Raw genomic sequence first — 21,313 nt, forward strand, 5'->3', positions numbered from 1 at the left:
CAGAATGATGAATGTTTCACAGTGTCATAATTGGCCACTTAAACCAGCCAACGGCACGTTATCAGCCCTGTAAATGCTTAGACTTCCATATTCCCCCCTCAAAATTGTTTTCCCTCTCTGTTGCAACAAATTAAGATCAACATTATTATCATCCACCATCACCATAACTATCCACCAATTACACCACCCGCTGACTGTGACTTTTTGTCACTGTGACTTTTTGTCACGGTGACTTTTTGTCACGGTGACTTTTTGTCACGGAGACTTTTTGTCACTGTCACGTTGTGTCACTGTGGGTGCGCCCACTGTTCACTCCTCACTACTGGTGACAAAACGTTTATTTAGCGATGGATTTCGAAGAGGTCGCAGTGATTTACGCTCTTGAATTACGTAGAAGGAAAATTGTGTCGGTTTTTATCAAATTTGGTTAAATCCTGACAGAAAGATTTTTCAGAAACAACGTTTTTCTGTAACGGATTATCGCAAATTCGATTAATTTATTAAAAAGACAAAATCTCGATGTTTAGCACGATTAAAATGTTGTTTATATAAATGAAATAATAACAGATTAAACTGTACCCATAAAAAATAAAGATTGATTTTGGATTTAACCAAGATTGTTATAATGATTCAACCAGTTTTGAAGAAATTCAATAACAAATGTAACAAATTTTGATTGATTCGGTCATTTTTCGTCTATGTAAGGGTTGTCAATACTTATTATGACTTTAAAAATAAAATTAAATGAATTTTAACAAATTTAAAAGCAACGATTCATCACATTTTCTCTGTCAAATGGAAACTAGCCCATATTGAACAAATGCGCCCCTTTGATTGGCCACTCTGGACATTGCTAGTATTTAAATAAAACATGTTATGAGTGATGCCGATTTTGACATGAAATTAAAAACTTGAATTACTTTGGTAAAACGTTGGATCTTTCCACTTTAGATATAAACAATCTGGGTAATCCTAATATTTTCAAAACAGATTTTACCGATTTCGATATCCACCAACACAATTAAACAAAAGAAACACAACTGGGTACATCCCATACATAATGAACGATTCTTAAAAGGAAAATTTTACTCCCTGTATTCTGAATTTCGTCAATTATCCTCTCAAGTTTTTAAAACAATTTTCGCATGTCAATAAACAGTTTTGAAATAAGTGAATTGAAATCTCGTCCCACAATTTCCTTTTCAAATAAATATCTTTTGTTTTTTGTACACAATACTGACTTTTTCTCTATGTCTTACCAATTCGTTGTCAATATCATATTCTTGTAGAGAAGCAGCCATCTTAAATCTCGCCCGCATATATAAAGGTTTCAGCTCTTTAACTTTACAAACATCAACAGATAAAAGGGTTGAAGGAATATGAATATTTAAATATGGGTAGAAAAGTGAATGTTTTACAGTGTGTAAAGTGTCCACTTAAACCAGCCAATGACAGGTCACAAGCCCTGTAAATAGACTTCTATACTATCTTGTCTAAAGTGTTCTTCATCATTGTTGTAATAATATGTTAATCTTAAATATAACTGAAAAATTCACAACACACGTCCGTTCGGTAGGCGTCTGTCGGCAGAGTGACAAAAAGTTCCTATAGTCCTTAAAATATAGCTTGATTAGAATGACAGCTGTCAAACTAATTTCATTAGTGATGGGAAATTACTGATCACTGATCAAATCGATTTTATCAGTTATTTCATGCAATCATGAAACTCTGTTTCCGAAAATTGATATAAAAAAGGCAAAAACAAGCCTATTATAGTGTGTTTAACACAATTGTTCACCAAAAAATAAGACATTTATACTTTAACAATGTTTGAGTATGTCCAAATGCTTGCAGACTGGCTGGATTTTCTCCCTAGGGAGTTGTTCATATTTAAATTTATTTCAACAGAGAGGGAAAACGTTTTTGAGAAGGGAATATGGAAGTCTAGGCATTTACAGGGCTTATGACCTGTCATTGGCTGGTTTAAGTGGCCACTTTACACACTATCTAACATCCACCATTCTGCCCATGTTTGAACATCCACATTTCCTCAACTCTTCCATCTGTTGACTTTTGTGAAGTAAAGGAGCTGAAACCTTTATGATGTTGGTGAGATTCATCCGGCTGAACCAAATCATCTACTAGGCAACGCCTGAAAACAATTTTCCAATGTTTATACTTCTTCTTTTACCAGGTAGTAATTCAACAATGTTTGAGTATGTCCAAATGCTTGCAGACTGGCTGGATTTTCTCCCTAGGGAGTTGTTCATATTTAAATTTATTTCAACAGAGAGGGAAAACGTGTTGCGTTACTACAAAGTTATGTCATCACTTTTTCTGAAATCCCCATAGCACTTGACACTGTGACAAAATATCACCGTGACTTTTTGTCACAGTCAGTGGGGGCTCTAAAACTTTAACAATTAATGACTTCGCGAAATATTAAATATAGTTTTATCAAATGATAACACTTTATTCAAATAAATAACAATATTTTGTAGTGATTAAAAATAATATGTTGTGGATTTTTTAAATATTAATAATCTGTGGAAAATCTACAAATCGGCTTCTCATTAATTTTCGATTCATTAATTTTTAATCCTGTATTGTCAAAATGTACTTTTAAGATAAGTAGTATTTTAAAAACTAATTTCTTTCTCATTTATTATTTTGTTCAAAAAGTATCTGACCGAATTTTTACACAGAAACAAAAGGGTAAATATGCGCAAGGCAGCACAGTAACCTGGATCCTGGGCACAACACCGAGGTATAATTAAATGAAGATGATGCTTCATAGAACGATAGGTTCTAATTGTCTATGGAAAAATCAATGAATTACAGGTAAACGTCGTTTTGAGCCGGTTCGATTTACGCCGATTTATAATTACGCCGGTTCGACGACAGTAGGCGCCGCGATTCTAATAACAGATACTTTTTTACACGTTGTTTTATTCTATTGCCGTGTACGCGAGCAGCCTATTGTGTGTGTGAAATTGTTTTCGAGCTAGTTTTCGTTTTGATTTTAAGAAAAATAAAGAGGTATGATTATAATTTTTATTTTATTACTATTAAAATTAAAAGAATATTCATATATTTGTAGTTTATGCTATGATTCTGCAAGTTTTACGTTTTGGCCAGTAGGTACTCTGTAGACGTCCTTCTCTTAAATGTTTTCATCTCTGTTGTAATGTGTTAATATTAACAGCTCCCCAGGAAGTTGAATCCAGTCCCTAACTTTTGGACAAAATCAAAATATTGTCATAATAATAAATTTCAACAATTTTTATAGCGCCGTTTTCGTGAGTAATCACTTCAAGGGCACTGTACATTATACTTTAATAAAAAAATAAGGTCTATTTTCAGGCTAACTCTTTATTACTATTTCTGAATTGTAGAACATTAACTTATATGACCATTTTTGTTTCAATTTAGTATTTGGCCACGGTTTCAAATATTACAGATATTATACAAAATAATGCACTGAGTCGGCACTCAAACATTGAAAATATATTTATGCAAGTTGCATGAACTGTTTTTGATATGAAATTTGATTTATTTAACACTTTATATACATATAAGGGCAAGCAATTTAAGGCAATTTATTCGTACGTATCCAAACCGCTCAGTTTGAGAAAATAACAAGTACATGGATATTTTGAATCTTACAATTTTATACAAAAATTAAAAACAAAGATAAACAAAATAACAATATATTAAAAAATTATCACCATATTTATTTAACTTTTTGTACATTGGCGGGCTTATTGCCAAATGGCAATTCCAACCAACCAATAAAATAAAAGTTTTATTTGTATAATTCAAGTTACAGAACATATTCTATAGAAAATAAAGATCAAAAAGCTAAAGATATATAAAAATAGAAATAAACGTATTTGTTTATAAATTACCTTAAATCAAAACTATTACTCAATGGGAAAGGGGAAAAGAGAGGAAAAAGGAATGGAGAAGAGATTAAGAAAGAGAAAAGAGATGTTTCTTTAGACGTGATTTAAACAGATATAATGTAGTAACATCTTTGATGGTGGATGGGAGATGATTCCACAGCCGAGCCGCATGGACACTATATTAATTAGAGAAAAAAGAGGAATTGTGAATGGGTATTAAGAGAGTGTCTTGAGTATTAAAATGAAGAGGTAAACCATGAACTGATAAGCGTTGAAATTTTTCACGCAGGTATATAGGAGCGTTAGGAATATGAAGTACTTTGAACAGAAGTGAGAGGGAGTTATAGTCTCTCCGCTGTCTAATTTTAGCCTGTTTCGGTTGCCTATGATAATCAGAAAAGTGGTCATATTTCTATGAATATAAAAAATTAACACTATACTATGAAGGAGGAGAGGGGATGGGAAGGAAAGAAGAAGGATAAAGGAATAATTTAAATATTTAGATAGTGACATTTCAATCTTGACTTAAATGTAAATAAAGAAGGGGCGTCTCTAACATTAGTGGGTAGATTATTCCACAGTCGAGCGCTACTACTGTGAAAGAGGAGGGAAGAAAATTAGAGCGATGAAAGGGTATTAAAAGGATTCTCTCGTCACTAGAACGAAGACATAGTCCGTGTTGTGATAGAGGTTGGAAGAGCTCTCTCAGATAAACAGGCGAAGTGGGATTTTTTAAATTATTGTGAAGAAGTGATAGAATGTGAATGTTTCTTCGTTGCCTGATACTGAGCAAGTGTAGTTGCGTGCGATACTCGGTTATGTGGTCGAATTTGCGAAGATCAAAGATATAACGCATACAAACATTCTGCAATCGTTCTAACTTATCAAGTAATTCAGAGTCAAATATTATTTTTATTCAAATGTCATAAACGTATATAATTTATCAACAATATTTTGAGTTTGTCCAAATTTTGTAGACAAGGACTGGATTCAGCTCCCTGGGGAGCTGTTTATATTAACAGATTACAACAGAGATGATGATCTTTTCCAGTCACTTAAACCAGCCACTTAAACCGGCCACTTAAACCAGCCAATGTAGCCAAGGCAGCCCTGTAGATGCCTGGACTTCTATATTGCCTTCTCTTAAAAGTTCTTCATCTCTGTTGTAATATGTTAATATAAACAGCTCCCCGGGGAGTTGAATCCAGTCCTTGTCTACAAAAATTTGGACAAACTCAAAATATTGTTAATAAAAATATGTTGATCGAAGCTAAACTGGCAGTGCACGACGGAGTTCAAGTCCCAACACTCATGTATGAAAGAAAAACATGGAACTGGCAGAGGAAGATTATAATTTAGTAATTTCCTAAATAACATAATATCATCTCTTTAAGTGCCGACAACTGAATACTTTACCCAACTCACTGAAAAATTGTATAGTTAACAACAGTAGTTTTTTTTCTGTAATTTAGAAAGTTTACTAGCTTCTATCCAAAAAAATAGGTTTTTTCGTGGCTAAAAAGATAAGATAATATTTAACTCTAAGATTACAAAAGATATGATGAATGTATAAATATGGATCAAGCAACTGGACATTTTATAGTGGAATTATGAAGTTCATCATCCTATTGTGTACTGCTGCTTGTGCCGTGGCATTCCCGAGGGTAAAATATTATATATCTTTGTTCTTCTGTGACGGAATAAGAAAAATACATCATTCTTTGACATAATAAACAAATACACGATTCTTTGACATAACGACAAAAATGGAGCATCCATTAATAAGAAAAATACATCATACAGATGATTTGACACAATGAGAAAAATACATCATTCTTTAATGAGAAAAATACACCATTCTTCAATGAGAAATATACATCATACAGATTCTTTCACATAATGCCAAAAATACATAATTTTTTTAATAAAATAAATACAAGATTCTTTGCCATAATGAGAAAAATACATAATTCTTTCAATTGAAAAATAAATAATTTTTTGACATTACAAAAAATACACGATTATTGACATAACGAGAAAAATATATCATTCTTTAATGAGAAAAATACACCATTCTTCAATGAGAAAAATACATCATACAGATTCTTTCACATAATGCCAAAATTACATAATTTTTTAATAAAATAAATACAAGATTCTTTGCCATAATGAGAAAAATACATAATTCTTTCAATTGAAAAATAAATAATTTTTTGACATTATAAAAAAATACACGATTATTGACATAACGAGAAAAATATATCATTCTTTAATGAGAAAAATACACCATTCTTTGACATAATAAAAAATACACGAATCTTTGACATATGGAGAAAAATACATTATTCATTAATGGGAAAAATATATCATACAGATTCTGACATAATGAGAAAAATACGTCATTCTTTATTGAGAAAAATACGCCATTCTTTGACATAAGGAGAAAAATACATCATTCTTTAATGAGAAAAATGCATCATTCTTCAATAAGAAAAATACATCACATCGGTTCTAAGACATAAAAACAAAAATATTTCATTAATTATTGAGAAAAATACATCATACAGATTCTGACATAATGAGACAAATACATCATTCTTTAACGAAAAAATACGCCCTTCTTTGACACAATAAAAAATAGACGATTCTTTGACATAAGAAGAAAAATACATATTTCATTAATGAGAAAAATACATCATACAGATTCTGACATAATGAGGAAAATACACAATTTTTCGACATGATAAAAACATACATAATTCTTTAGAAATGTATTTTTCATGACTCATAGGAACTATCATAAATATAACATGCTCCGAAAATTCAAGAAATATGATATGATATGATGTTTCAAACATGCCCAGTGTGTAATGTAAACTAAACCAGCAGATCATAAGCCATTTAAATGCCTAGCCTGCCATATTACTCACACGCCATAACTTGCGGGAAAATTGATTAGCGAAATCAATTAACTAGCCTTTTCATATAAAATATTCTGCCTTCTGAATAAATCAAATCAATCAAATCAGACTATCTGTTTATATATCAATTTTTCAGTAATGCATTTGTAAGTAGTTACACATGAAATGTGATCCCATCCTGTTTCGGTAAGATCCCAGCAGTATTTTTACACTTTTAAACGCCACAACATGGCATAGTTGAATTCAAATCGAGTTGCGTAGTGAGAAACAAATGGATCAAAACGTAAAACTATTATTTTAATAGTAGTTTGGTCGCCTTCTATTTGATGCGGTTTCTGGAGTATTTTTCTACGACACAAACAGTGAAAAATAATAATCGTTCCCTTTCCGCACCTTATGGTGCAAAGGGCACTGCATTGGTTCACCAATCGCAGCGTGCCTTAGGCATTTTTGTTACACGAAGGTAAGAGGGTTCAGCCTTACAATGAAAAATAGCCCGGTAAAACTTCTCAGAAAATTATATTTATTGTTGAAATAATTTTGAGTTATGCACAGGTAAAATTATGACATTAATTTATTTCCTTTTTCAGGAGCCACTTCACGATGGTATCGCTTTCCCAGAAGACATGAGGGAAATGTTTGGTGAGTTCATTATTTTCATTGAAGATTTACCAGGGGTGGTATTTTGAATCTTCTTTACTCTCTAGAGCAGTGTTTCCCGCGGTGGTGCGTACGCCCAACCGGCGGTGCACCACTTTTCAGAGATGAGACACGTCGGCATTCCACATATAAACGGGAATACTCATCGGTCGTACAAAAAAATGCTTGAGATGTACAAAATTGAAATATACGTTGGCTGTATTTAAAATATAATGATAATGCAATAATTATCTGATGTGGGAATAATGGCATGGATTTGTGAAGAAACTAACACAGAATATCCTAATATTACTTTGAATGCCAGAAAGTTATTATTACCATTTTGCTCATCTTATTTGGTGGAATGTGGTTTTAGCGCCATAAGCGATTTACTAATTAAAAACAAAATCGATTGGATATAACTAATAGAGGTATAAAAGGAACCTAAGACTGAAATTAACTATAGTCCTTAAAATGTAACATGATTAGAATGACAGTTGTTAGAAAAGGTGACGACATAACGTTGTAGTAACGTCAAAGAAGTTATTTATATTGACACACGAAAAATCATTTGTATCTGGCGTGTAAATTTATTTTTTTATTACAATGCTTGAAACATTAATCAACATTAATATGTAATTCAGCTTTAAAACTAAAAAACAACTGAAATAAACCTAATTATTAACGACGTTCTTCCAAGGTTAAATCATTTTGCAAAAACGTTAGAGATGCGATAAACTGAACTAAACCAGATAATAGCAGCGTTCTTAAGGGCAGGACAATGTCTGTAGGGTCCGCTAGTATTATTCACAATATAAAAACTTTATAAATCAAAATGACTGATGTAAGAAGTTTTTATTGTCTCCTGTAAAGTTATTGGTTAAGGCCAGTAGTACACTTATGGGTGTGTATTATGCGACCTCTCCCGAGATCGAACTGGAGCCCTCGTGCGTGAAGTTAGCATCTTAGCCTCATGTCTCTCTCTGCAGAAGTTGTGAATGACTCGAACATAACGAAAACGTCATTTTGTAGGTGGAAAAATCATCCAAGGATGGCCTGCGGCAGCCGGCCAGTTCCCCCACCAAGCGTTCCTCATCACCTCTGATGACGCCGGAAGCAGCTTCGCTTGCGGCGGTTCCCTCATCAGCAACAAATGGGTGGTGACTGCTGCTCACTGCCTGTACAAGTAAGTTACACCAATACCTGCTAAATTGTAAAGACAACCATAGCAGATCATTTGCATCCTATTATGACCCAAGTGTTTTTCTTAAATCTTTTTTTTATTTTTTATATGGGAATTGCATTATTTTTTACCTTGCTTACTACAATATACAAGGTTTATATTTCAAAAAGAGGATTTTTCCGCTAAAATAGTACATTATTTTAGCTAAACTGTTGGAATCAGGAAGGATATTCTAATGTGGGCTAATCAGGTACTTCTCAGCGTTTGCTCATGTGGAGAGGAAACTACTTAAAACTCTTCAGGAGAAGCCGGCCTGTTGATAGTTGTCAACCGGCATCCCATTTCACTAGAAGAGTGTTCGGCATTTTGTTCGCTACTTTGGTTTATTTTACCAATTGCCTGCACTATATTGATCATTTAGGATACTAGCTCTCAAGTGAGTTCTTTATTACCTATCACCGATGGGATGTCGCAAAGATCTTCACCCAGGCTTCTGCATCGCGCCTCCAGCTGTTGTCTTTGAAAGCTGAAAAGGGGGCAATGCATCAACAGGTGAGGGACATCTTGAGGAGTTTCACCGTCGCATAGGCAGCTGTCGATCTCGGAGAGCTTGAAGCGATGCAGGTAGCTCATGAACCCACCGTGATCCATGAGAATCTGGGTGAGCTCGTAGCCAGCTTTCTGCATTCTCCTGAAATCATAGGCATGGATTTTCTTACATCTGAAAATATTTGTATTCGCCATTTTTCATCTGCTAAACGACCCCTCGCTGGTGTTGTTCTGCTTTCAAAATGCTAAATGAAGAAGTTCAATGCTACGAGAAATTGGATACTAGAAATGTTTTCTTACACGCGGTAAAAATTAGAACATTTGATTGTACAGAGAAAATTCTCAAAAATTAGTTAAAATATGTTTCAATAAAATTGAACTACTTAAAAATATTATGGGTTCTGTTCAACAGTTATTTAGAATAGCCAATTATGTAAGTAAATATTAGTATATAACCACTCACCGACTTTTTTAGTCTACCGGTTTCGGGACGTACCCGTCTCTTCGTCAGGACACTCATTACACCAACATGAAAATACTAAAATACCCCTCCACCTTCACCATCACCGTAATATATATACAGTATTCCCAAAAATACATAAATCACATGCAGATTTACAAATTCGCAAACACCACCATGTCTAAACATGCACTAACCGGTAGACTAAAAAAAGTCGGTAAGTGGTTATTTACTTACATTAGTTAAAATGTTTGACCACAAAGTTAATGGTTTAAACATAAATAATAAGCAATTATGTGTTGTGATAGATTTCTGGTTTCCAGTAAGCCATGTTTAGCGTGTTTTCATACGTTAAACAGCTTATAAATTAAATGTACGTACATTGTTACGAGTATTATTAGACCACACATAAAAAAATGTTTGTGTGATTTCAGGTTTCAAAATAAATATAAAAAAATAAAAGAGAGAATAATCAAAAATATTTCAAAATAATGCATTGTACAATAAATTTCGATACGTGTAAATAATTTAAGTTATTATACACATCCTTTTCAGCGATATGTTTAATGTTCACATTTAAAAAAAAAATGTCATTCAATAATTGTTGCCAGCAGTTCAACACGACCAAATATTTCCAGTCAAAAAAAGATATAGAAAAACAGACCTTAGGATATCTTATGGCGTCCACTATGATCCGTATTTTTCTTGATCACTTCAATGGGACGATTTATGTGGTTTTGGTGTGACGCAATACCGCGATGATATCTCTTCAAGGTTGCCTTGAAGCACAAGTCAGAGCGAGAGCCAAAAAACTGGAGTTTCGAAAAACACACCGGTGATTCCGCCATCTCTCGGCGAGACATTCAACTACACATTAATAAACGAATGCAATTAATGTGCATGAGTCGAATTAATTTATTATTTCTTGACAAAAATAGGAAAAAGTCACCCGGAGCCATGTCTGGCGAATATGGAGGCTGGGGCATCGTTACAGTATTGTTTTGGCCAAAAATGAGGAACTTCAGCCCTACGGGAAATTGTATACAAAAAATGTTTTCTTACGCGGGGTAAAAATTAGATCATTAAATTGTATGGCAAAGTTTCTTGAAAATGTACAGAAAAAATAATAATAAATATTTTGATAAAAACGCACTACTTTAAATGACGTCACTGGTTCATGTGAATCAACCTATGATCTGAGAGCTATGGAAGATTTCCGGTCTGCTTGTCGCTTCTGGACCAATGGGAAGAACTGAATGAGAATAAGCGGAAATGAACCTCTGACGTTACACGCGGAGTTATTTCAGAAATACTCAACTTTGAAAAATCGTAGCGCCGATAATACGATATATATATATTTTTTTTTTAATTTTTTGACTTAGTTTAACAGTCTTTTAACAAATAAAAAATTCAAAAAAAACCACTGAACTTCCTCATTCACGAACTAGCAATGAAGTGTGAGCAGGTGCATTATCGTGGTGCAAAAGCCATGAATTGTTTTGCTACAAATCCGGGCGTTTCATAGCGAAAACATTCGAAAAAAAAATGGCATGAGCCAATCGATATGCCAACATCATCAGCGACTTTTCTGATTGTGATTCGGCGATCGTTCATAACCATTTTATTAACTTTTTCCACGTATTCATCGGTTGTTGATGTGTTGGGGCGTCCGGGTCGCTCGTCATCTTCAACGTCTTCCGGCCATCTTGGAAACGCTTATACCCCTCGTAAACTCTTTTTTTACTTATAGCAGTCTCACCATAGGCCATTGTTAGCATTTCACACCCTTTGTTACACTTTATTTAATTTTTTACACAAAATGTTAAAAGTTAATATAAACTTTTTTAATAAACATCCTGTAGATGTTAAATGTATTCGTTTGACTACTGTGAAATTGTGTGATTTCAGGCTTACCAAGGCTACAGTACACTTAGGTAATGTGAACTACGCCAGTTCCCCAGTCAAGATAACCAGCCGTAACGTTCACGTGCACCCCAACTATAATACCAATAACCTCAATAATGATATTGGCCTCATTGGATTGGATGAAGAAGTAGCACTCTCCGGTAAGGGCCTTCTAGAAGAGCATTTTGTTTATGTATTTATTCCGCAATGACGATTTGCAACAAATAGCCTCTAGAAAGTATGCCTGCAGAGCGAATTAGTGATGAACGAATGGGAATTTGACTTTCCCCTTGAGGAAGAGTAAAAACATGTGTTATTTGTTTATTTATTTACTGTCATATTATTTACATAAAATTATACATTTATGCAACGTTGCTTTGACTATCTATCTAGGGTTATTTACCCTGTTCTAAGCCAGTCAACAATAAATATATAAAAAACAGTAAGAAAAATAATTAAAGGTATTAGACATAGTGAAAACATAGTAAAATACATATTCAAAAAAACCTAGTAAAAAATGTTTTAAAACATAGTAAAAAATGTTTTAAAACAGTAAAAAATGTTATTAAAAATATAGGGAATACGTTTTAAAAAACCCAGTAAAATTCATTGTAAAAAGATAATTCATAGTAAGAAATAAAGTAAAAGACATAGTCAAAAACATATTTCAAAACCCAGTTAAAAAAACACTGTAAAAATTTATCAAAAACATAGTAAAATACATAATAAAAAGAAAACCCATAAAAACATAGTAAAAGATGTGAAAAAAAAAAATATATATATTTGTAGTAAAAATTCAAAAATTCAATCTATAAAGAACTTAAAATATATAATTACAATTCAAATTCAAATTTAATTGTTAGAATGAGAGTTTCCCTTCCACTCAAGTGTCGAAGTGAAACATGGAATCGGCAGAGGAATGATAAAAGCAGAGGGAACGCGGTCGAAATGCGATCTCTTACACAAATGTTTGGGAAATCAACGCACGACAGGTTCACGCATGACGAAATCGAGCGAAAGAAAATGGTCACAAAATAAGATGCAGTTTTTTTTTGGTTCTCAACTGTTGTGAAAATTTATTTGTATTATTTTATACATTTTGTTTATAAAATGGCCGTGGATGGAGTCAAATATTTAAAGTACTTTTTTGAGTACGTCTTTGAAATAGCCATGTTTGCATGGGTGTTCTTATCTAACAGGAATGCTTCGGCAGTTCAGACCAATGGTGACCAAGTATTGACTTATGAAGCTCCAGGTCCCAATAATAAGCTGTCTGTGCAAGCGAAAAACAACAAAATCTCTGATGTGAAGAATAATTCTAAGGAAGCAGTTTTTTTAACACCGTACCAAGACCATGCATACAGAGTTAGTCCAGAAAGTGATGTATGGACGGATGAGCAACGTAATCAAAAATTAAATATACAAGATTTTGACAAGTCCCCATGGCAAGAGTCCTTATCTTCAGAGTGCAAATCTGAGACAGGTATAATTGATGAGATTAAGAAAGGGCCGTTTAGATGGGTTGGTCACGTAGAACGAATGGATAAAGAGGGAACGGTAAAACAATTATAAATGCCGAGAATAATTGGGAACATAAGACAAGCATGAACAAGAAGACGTGGAAAATCTCAAGTCTGGTCGTGTCAAAAGCAGACACAACTGAAGGGCGTGTATGACAAGATGTATGAATGTATGTATGTCATAATAGACGTGTGTGGCAGTCCATACTCTCTGCCTTCCCCTATGTGAAAACGGCATGATGGTAGTAATAGTTCATTTGCATATGCAAGTGTGCGACCAATGCGGCCACAATTTCAGTTCCAAGCGGTGTTCCACCAATTGGCTGATTATATTTATAATGTGATTAATTGAAATGAAGGAATAATATATTATCTTTTTTTACAGAAAATATCAAGACAATCAAGATTTCCAATTCCCAAACTGATCTTCATGTCGGAAAGATTGGGATTGTCAGTGGATTTGGACTCACCTCCAACAGTAAGCACCCATATGGCAAAGTGTATTATTTTATATAAGCAAAAAAATATTATTACTAACACAATTATTTACCTACATAACTCATATTTTGCAAAATGCGTTATTATTTACAGATCATTTAATCTATTTATTTATTCATATGAGTCGGAGACTCTTCTGTCTATCTAATATTACCAGCTTGCATGAAAACTTATATCCTGTTTCTGTGTGGCGTTTGGCCAAAGCTGATTTTTCAGGGTAGCCGAGCCAGCACGCCCTTATGTGCTCCTCTACATGTGCTCCTCTGGCAGTCTGCCTGATGTAGGTACACCTTAAGACAGTTTTGAGATAAAAACGTTTTTACATTCACGTTTTTTATTCCTCCCCTGCTCAAAAGCAGGGGATGATGATGGCTCCCGAATCTGTCTAGCGTAGGGTTGCCATCCGTCCCGATATATCGGGACTGTCACCGTTATTGAGCCCTCTGTCCCGACGCGACGTCCCGATGAAACCTATAATGTCCCGATTTAGACTTACACAGCACAACGCTGTTAATCAACATAAATCTTCTACGGCCGTTCTGACTATGAACGTGTAAATATAGTTGCAAATGCTTCCAGCAATTGATGTATCTAAAGAAATTCATTGAAGCTCATCTTGTTTTTATAAATTGGAAGTTAATGGGCTCTGTGAAAGCATTTTTTTCTTCCATTTTTTAAAATATAGAAAGAATTTAATTTCCATGCCGACTCATAAAACCACACTGAAAAAAGTAATATAATTGATGTTAGCCCAGTAAAAATGTCGTCTGCTGCCAGAGACTGTAGAATCAATATTGCAGTATTACGTCAATATCAAGCTAGAAAAAATATATAAAAATAAATACAAATTGAAGCACCACATAAAATGTAAGAAAAACATATGTATCATATTTCTGAAAAACTATTTGAAATTTTCTTTTTTTGTTGCTACATATCCCCATTCCAGAACGTCCCGACGAGACCCTTGCGAAATGAGAGGAGCCCAAACGTAGGAAAACCATTCTATGACTATTGGGTATTAAGTTAGCTACAATTCGCAGCAAAACAATGGGCCGTACTCGAGTCGAAAATTTCCAAATGGATATTAATTTGCATTATAAATACCATTAAATATGTACCTGTGTATTTATCATTGCAGGTTTACTCCAATCCATTTTTCTATAATTCGCCTATATTTATTTTACAAAACTGAAAATACACGTTTGTGTTTATTTTTTTATTTATTTATATTTATTTATTTATTTATATTTATTTATTCATTTTTTGCACAATATATTTATTAAGACATAAATCCCAACTCCATTGAACCAAGGTCCTGTGTTGAGTTTGTTTGTTTGTTTGTCCGTCACATCTCCGAAATGGCGAGTCGTAGCGGCCTGAAATTTGGACACGTCATTTTAGATGCGGTTTCGAGGTTAACGTTACTATTTTCGAATGAAATTTTAATCGACCTCTACTCGATAAAAACTCAAGCTTTATATGGATGCCTAGTGCGGTCCTGAATATTGCTTATAATCAACTGTCATCATCAACAGTAAACATACTTTGATTCACAAATTTATCCCCTAAATTGAGAAAAAACAGTATTTGAAGTAAATATGTTGATATTAGGAAAGTTTTTAAAGCAACATAATACATGACAAAAATCAATGTAAATCATTGGAAAACATTCGGAATCAATTACCTGTAAAAACTGACTCCTTTAATACCTTTGACGCTCCTACTGCTGCAACCAAACATACTGCAATTCATCATAGTCGATTTTTATTTATTATAACGTAAATATCCAAGTTATTTACAAACAAAGCCAATCACAGCTAAAAAAGCATCCAATCGAACCGTTGTATTTATGTTGTCAATTAAAACAAAATGGCCACCGATTGGTTGCTAACCATCAAACCAACATTGCTTGCGTTCTATGAAACATAGTGATGGGGCTTCTCTCTAGGTTACACATTATTACTCTGAGGTTTATATTGTATTTTATAAAATTATGTACCTAGCTGTAACTGGAAAATTCTTTTTTATTCTAGCTGGATCCGTTTCCCCAACGCTGAACTTTGTAAACTTGACCATCATCACTAATACGGTGTGCGCTCGCACATACGGAAATTCCGTCATCGTCCCCTCCACCATCTGTGGAAATGGAATCACCAGCTTAGCTCAAGGCTCTTGCAGCGTAAGTTTTCACTCATTGGTTGATCGCTGAAAATCACGACCTTACTAGTTTGTCACTTCTTTGAAAGTAATTATACTGTCCTTGTATTCAAGTTTTTCTTTGCATCAATGCTTTGATTAGAATTTAAAAGTTTGCCAAGTGAAAAAATTAACTTGAAAAAGGAACGATTGGGTTTCAAAATATATACGAGGTGGGTTCAGAAAATAACGGGAATGTTTAAATTTCGCAGGTTTGGTGAGACCGATTATCAATTGTTTTTGTTATGTTGGTACACAAGCCCCTAAAGTATGCTTAATTTTTTAGATGCATTCATTATTTACTTTGTCTGAGGCAGGTTGATAAGGTTAGACGTGTTTTCATGAGCTCGGTGATTTTGTTTGTTAAAAAATATGGATGGAATGGATCAAAGAATTTGTATATTTTTTTTTTGTAAGAAATAAATTAAAGTGTAACAAAGTGTGTGAAATGTTAATAAAGGCCTATGATTAGTCTGCTATGAGCAACACAAGAGCTTACGAGTGGTATAAGCGTTTACAAGATGGCCGGAAGACTTTGAGGATGACGAACGGCCCGGACGCCCCAGCACATCAACAACCGATGAATACGTAGAAAAAGTTAATAAAATGGTCATGAACGATCGCCGAATCACAATCAAAGAAGTTGCTGATGATGTTACCATATCGATTGGCTCATGCCATGAATTTGTTTCGAATGTTTTGGGTATGAAACGCTTGGCAGCAAAATATGTTCCATTTTTTTTTAATATCGAACAAAAACAGCGGCAAATGGAAGTTGCTCAGGTGTCCCTAAATGAAGTCAACGACGATGCAGAATTACTGAAAAGTATTATAACAGGTGACGACACATTGGTTTACGGATATGACGTTGAAACTAAGCCTCAATCGTCCCAGTGGAGGCATTCTGGATCGCCGAGACGAAAATCCCCGAGCAAGCCGAACCCGTCTAACCTAAGCGGGCCACAGACAAAACAATTAATGAATACAGCTGAAAATTTCAGCATACTTTAGGAGTATGTTTACCAACATAATAAAAAAAAACAATGAAAATCGGACTCTCTAAACCCGCGAAATTTAAAAACTTCCTTTATTTTCTGAACACACCTCGTATGCTAAGGGATTCAGCCCAAAGACCTCGGTTAATCGGCCAGCGAATAATTTGCAAACAGTTTTATTTTATTATATTGTAGAGTTTCACCGATGTCATTTTTATATGTTTGATAAACAATGTAGGTCCTAGCACTGAGCCTTGGGGTACTCCCGTATTCTTTTATTGAACTTCGAAAATCACTAGTGTTTCAAATACTTATTGTATTTTATTTGTTTCCAGGGTGACAGCGGTGGCCCATTGATTCTTAGGGAGACCGGTGGAGACACTCTGATTGGAATCGTTAGCTTTGGAAGCAGCGCAGGATGCACGGCCAACGTACCATCTGGTTTCGTGAGGCCTAACTTCTTCACAACTTGGATTACCTCCGTCACGGGCATCGATTTCTCTTAAAGAGAAATGCCGAAATTGCCATCACACGCCATCTGCCATCCTTAGTCAGAGACTGCTAAATGATTCTGTACTAGAAAAAATTCGCTGACTGAAAGTTCGCTGTAATTTTGTTGGTGATACATTGTTGGTTGTGTTTGTACAAACATATCATGTAACATGTACTTTCATTATTTTAATAAAAGTAAACATTATCAATTATTATTAATCGTTTATTTTGAAACCCATTTATGTGAACACATTAATTCACGTTGAACCGAGTTATGGTCCCGTGGGCATATTCACAATTACCTTACACGTTATCCGTTAGGGATGTTTTTACAGTATCTCTGTGTAAATTTAGTCTGAAGAGACATGTCCTTTCTCTTCTTTAATCTCTTGTCCTTTCCTCTCTATTTATTCCTTTTCCCCATTGAATAGTAGTATTGGTTTATTGAAAAACCATCCCATCTTTTCCCCGTTTACGAGGAAACTAACTTTAGTTACACAGAGAGGATAGAACGCCATATCACTCTGTCTTTGCATATAGGCCTCGTTTCGCTACATCCTAAATTCATACTCCTTCTCACGCACGCACACCAATCATTCTGACTTTTGGCATGTTCATATGCTATTATTTTTTGGATTTAGTAGTGCCATATCTTTTTCAGTCTTACTCGTTTTCTGGATCCATCAACATTCGCAACATAAACCCTTTTAGCCGTCCTTTTGCTGTCTATTCGTTCAACTTATTCCGATAATGTTCCGCCTATTTTTTTATTTTTTTTAAATGTGCCACAGTAATAGCTGCACCTCTAACCATGTTTTTATAATAATTTATTATTAATGGGATGTTTACTCTCCAAATGTAGATCGAGCTATATAACTTCAATTTCGAAAAGAGGGGACGATTCGGATATCAAAAACTATCGTCCTATATGCATCCAATTGGTTATACCCAAACTTTTTGAGTCTCAAATATAATAGACAGTCAACAACACGGATTTATGAAGGTGCGGTCAACTGGCACAAACCTTATGCTTTACCATAATAACATATCTGAAGCCTTTAATAATAAACGTCAAGTTGATAGTATAAATACTGATTTTACTAAGACACTTGACAAAGTCTCTCACAAAGTATTGCTTGGTCAATTTAATGGTTTGGGTTTTCGCGAAGCTATCCTCGATTGGTCTCGAGCCTACCTACCTACCTGCCAGGCCTCTTTATGTAATGATTCAAAATGTTAAATCAGACTGTTTCCCTGCCTCTAGTGGTCTCCCACAAGGTTTTGGTCTTGGGCCTGTTCTATTTCTAATTTTTGTAAATGACATTACATCCCGTGTCCGTGGTGTCGAAGTTTTGCTTTTTGCGGACGATATTATTTTTATTTTTTTAAATAACGGACATTAGTCATTGTGAAACTCTGCAATCAAATATTTGCCATGTGTATAATTGGTGTAAAAAAATAATTTGTTTCTTAGTTTTGAAAAATGCAAGATTATGACACTCTGCCGCAACAGGAATCCCATTGTTTTCACGTATAAAATAAATTCTTCATCATTAGAAAAAATTACAATGATATCAGACTTAGGTATTCTATTTAATAAAAAAATGAATTTTGTTAAACGTATACAAAAAAATACAAATAAGATCATGAGAACCTTGGGATTTTTGCTGCGAATGATACGAGATTTCGAGTCTATAAAAATAATGAAAACATTGTATGTATATTGCCCTAGTGCGAAGTCAACTCGAATATAACTCAGTTATATGGTTTCCGTATTACAGGGTTCACCTTAAGCCCTGTAAATGCCTAGACTTCCATATTCCCTTCTCTAAAATGTTATCCATCTCTGTTGTAGATGGTTTATCCTAATGACTCCCTTGGGGGTGAAATCCAGTATTTTGTCTACAAATATTTGGACAATCTCGAAATATTGTAATAAAATAATATGTTCAATACAATACATATTGACACAACATACATCAGAGTTTTACTGTACATTTTTGGTTGTGTGGTCAACCAGACTTTAAAAATCATTAAAACTGGTCAAATACATTATTAAATTCTTTTTTGAATTGTAAAAAAATCTAATGTTTGCATTATTTATAATTTTTTAAGCAAAAGCAGTCCAACTGTTGTGTAGATTTGATAATTCACTCTTTTCACAGAAGTGCTAATATCTCAGTTTCGCTTTTCTATGGCTGGCTGCTCTCTGCATATCTACGTTCAATTGCAGGTCTTCTTAGTCGCTAGCAATAAGCAGGAAGCATCTTGAGTCTATTAAAAATATAAATATACCCACACACCAGGGGCGAACCGTGTATAGAAGCGATTATGAACAGCTTACCATTATATTTGACTAACCATAATAATGTTTTATTGTAACTTTATTTAGAGAAAAAAAAATATCCATTTATTTTCAATCGTTTCCACCGTTTGTATTTTTATCCTAATAAAAATTTTAATTTTTAAAAAGCGCGCCCTGTGCTTGCGGTGAGCCAAGAAACTAGCCAATTATTCCAGCTTATTTTTTCATACAAATAAGTATACTATATTTTGAATGTACAAACCCCAGTGTGGGTTTTTTCTCCTAGATTAAACTTGCAGATTACACAAATTATTTGAAGATTCTTGATTTGGAAAACAGTATTTCAAACATTGTTTCTTAAGGACTATTTTTATTTGAGATGGTACTTTTGACATAAGACCATAATTACTTTCATGCGTCATATTGCAGGACATATGGCGCTCCACGCGGCCGTTTTTAGCACTATTAATTACTGGAACAATGCGGCCAGTTGACATTTTAATTAAATACCGAATATAAACTGAATTCATGGTGGTATTTTTTATTTATTTTTTAATTAATTATATATTAAAGTAATGGATAATATATCTATATAATATAATATATCACGAAGTTACATCGTTTGAGTTGATTTCATGGATGAGAGTTGTTGTATCACACAGAACCACAGAAAAATATCAATTTATAGTACAAGTATATATTACTTACATTATATTATGTACCTCTTATGTAGGTACAAATATATTTCATATTTTTTATAGCTTACCTGTAAATAAAATCACCATTCGCTACTGCCACACACAGGTTACGCCTTTGTGAGATTCTTGTTGTTGTTTGTTTGCGATAGTGTAATCTGTATAAATATGTAACATTCATTATCAAAAGCAAAAAAATACATTGATAAATAAATAAAGGCTGCTTGTCTATAATCCAATACGCTTATACCGGTTAGACTAATTTTCCGTGCAAGGATTATCTAAGATCATTTGAATTATCTGCTTAATTAAATGTTAGATAACTTCTGAAAAATTTTGGCCATGAAACATGCATAAAAATACAAATTAACGACTCGAAAAAAAAGTGAGCGGAGAAGTTCCTAAAAAAAATCACATTTGAAATTCCCTCCCTTTCTTAATAACTATTACCTGGGGTGGTATTCTGGATTTTCTCTACTCCCTAATTAATTTGAAGATATCTTTTTTTTCTTTGTGCCATATAATGGCCACAGTGATGACTAAACGTCAAATGGTGTATAAAACTGCTGCAAAAACGTAAAAAAACTAATATAAAAACAATCCCACTAAAACGTGTGTCACCTTTTTAATCGGTATGTAAGATATTTTTCTGTCTTATTTATGTATTAATTGGGACACGGGGATGATGCCTACATACTTTATTTTTATGTAAAATGTATACCGAGGGTGTTATATGACTTTAAAAGTACTGATGTAAAAATTAAATATAGAAATGTCCAGCCAATGAGCGAGCGTCCTACGCGTTAATCCGGGGTAGCCCGACCCCCTTTTGCTTTCTCTCGTGTGTTTTTTTATGAATAAAGTTGTGTATAAATCAAGACTAAGCGTATTTTATTGGAATTACGCCCTTTTCGCCTTCGACTCCGCCGCTTGCCCTTCTTGGAGGATATCACCGCCGACCCAGCCAGAGATAGCCGGACTACAGCAGCTACAGAGCCACCCCTATCCACAGTTTAACTATACACACGGCGAGGTGTCGTGTATAATAGA

At 34.0% G+C, this 21,313-nt stretch overlaps 1 protein-coding gene across 1 annotated transcript; it reads left to right on the top strand.

Moving 5' to 3' along the window:
• The first annotated feature begins 5,510 nt into the window (after positions 1 to 5,510).
• On the top strand, positions 5,511 to 17,476 carry LOC148278595 (epithelial serine protease-like). Its single transcript, XM_088231170.1, has 7 exons — positions 5,511 to 5,569; positions 7,417 to 7,468; positions 8,498 to 8,651; positions 11,566 to 11,723; positions 13,468 to 13,560; positions 15,614 to 15,759; positions 17,107 to 17,476. Exons 1-7 carry the CDS (start codon positions 5,516 to 5,518, stop codon positions 17,275 to 17,277), a joined length of 828 nt encoding a protein of 275 aa, XP_088087296.1. The 5' UTR covers positions 5,511 to 5,515; the 3' UTR covers positions 17,278 to 17,476.
• Positions 17,477 to 21,313: the final 3,837 nt, after the last annotated feature.

The sequence above is a fragment of the Micrasema longulum genome, unplaced genomic scaffold (genome assembly GCF_059751315.1).
Source record: "Micrasema longulum isolate JH-2025_06_02 unplaced genomic scaffold, ASM5975131v1 h1tg000858l, whole genome shotgun sequence".
NCBI lineage: Eukaryota > Metazoa > Arthropoda > Insecta > Trichoptera > Brachycentridae > Micrasema > Micrasema longulum.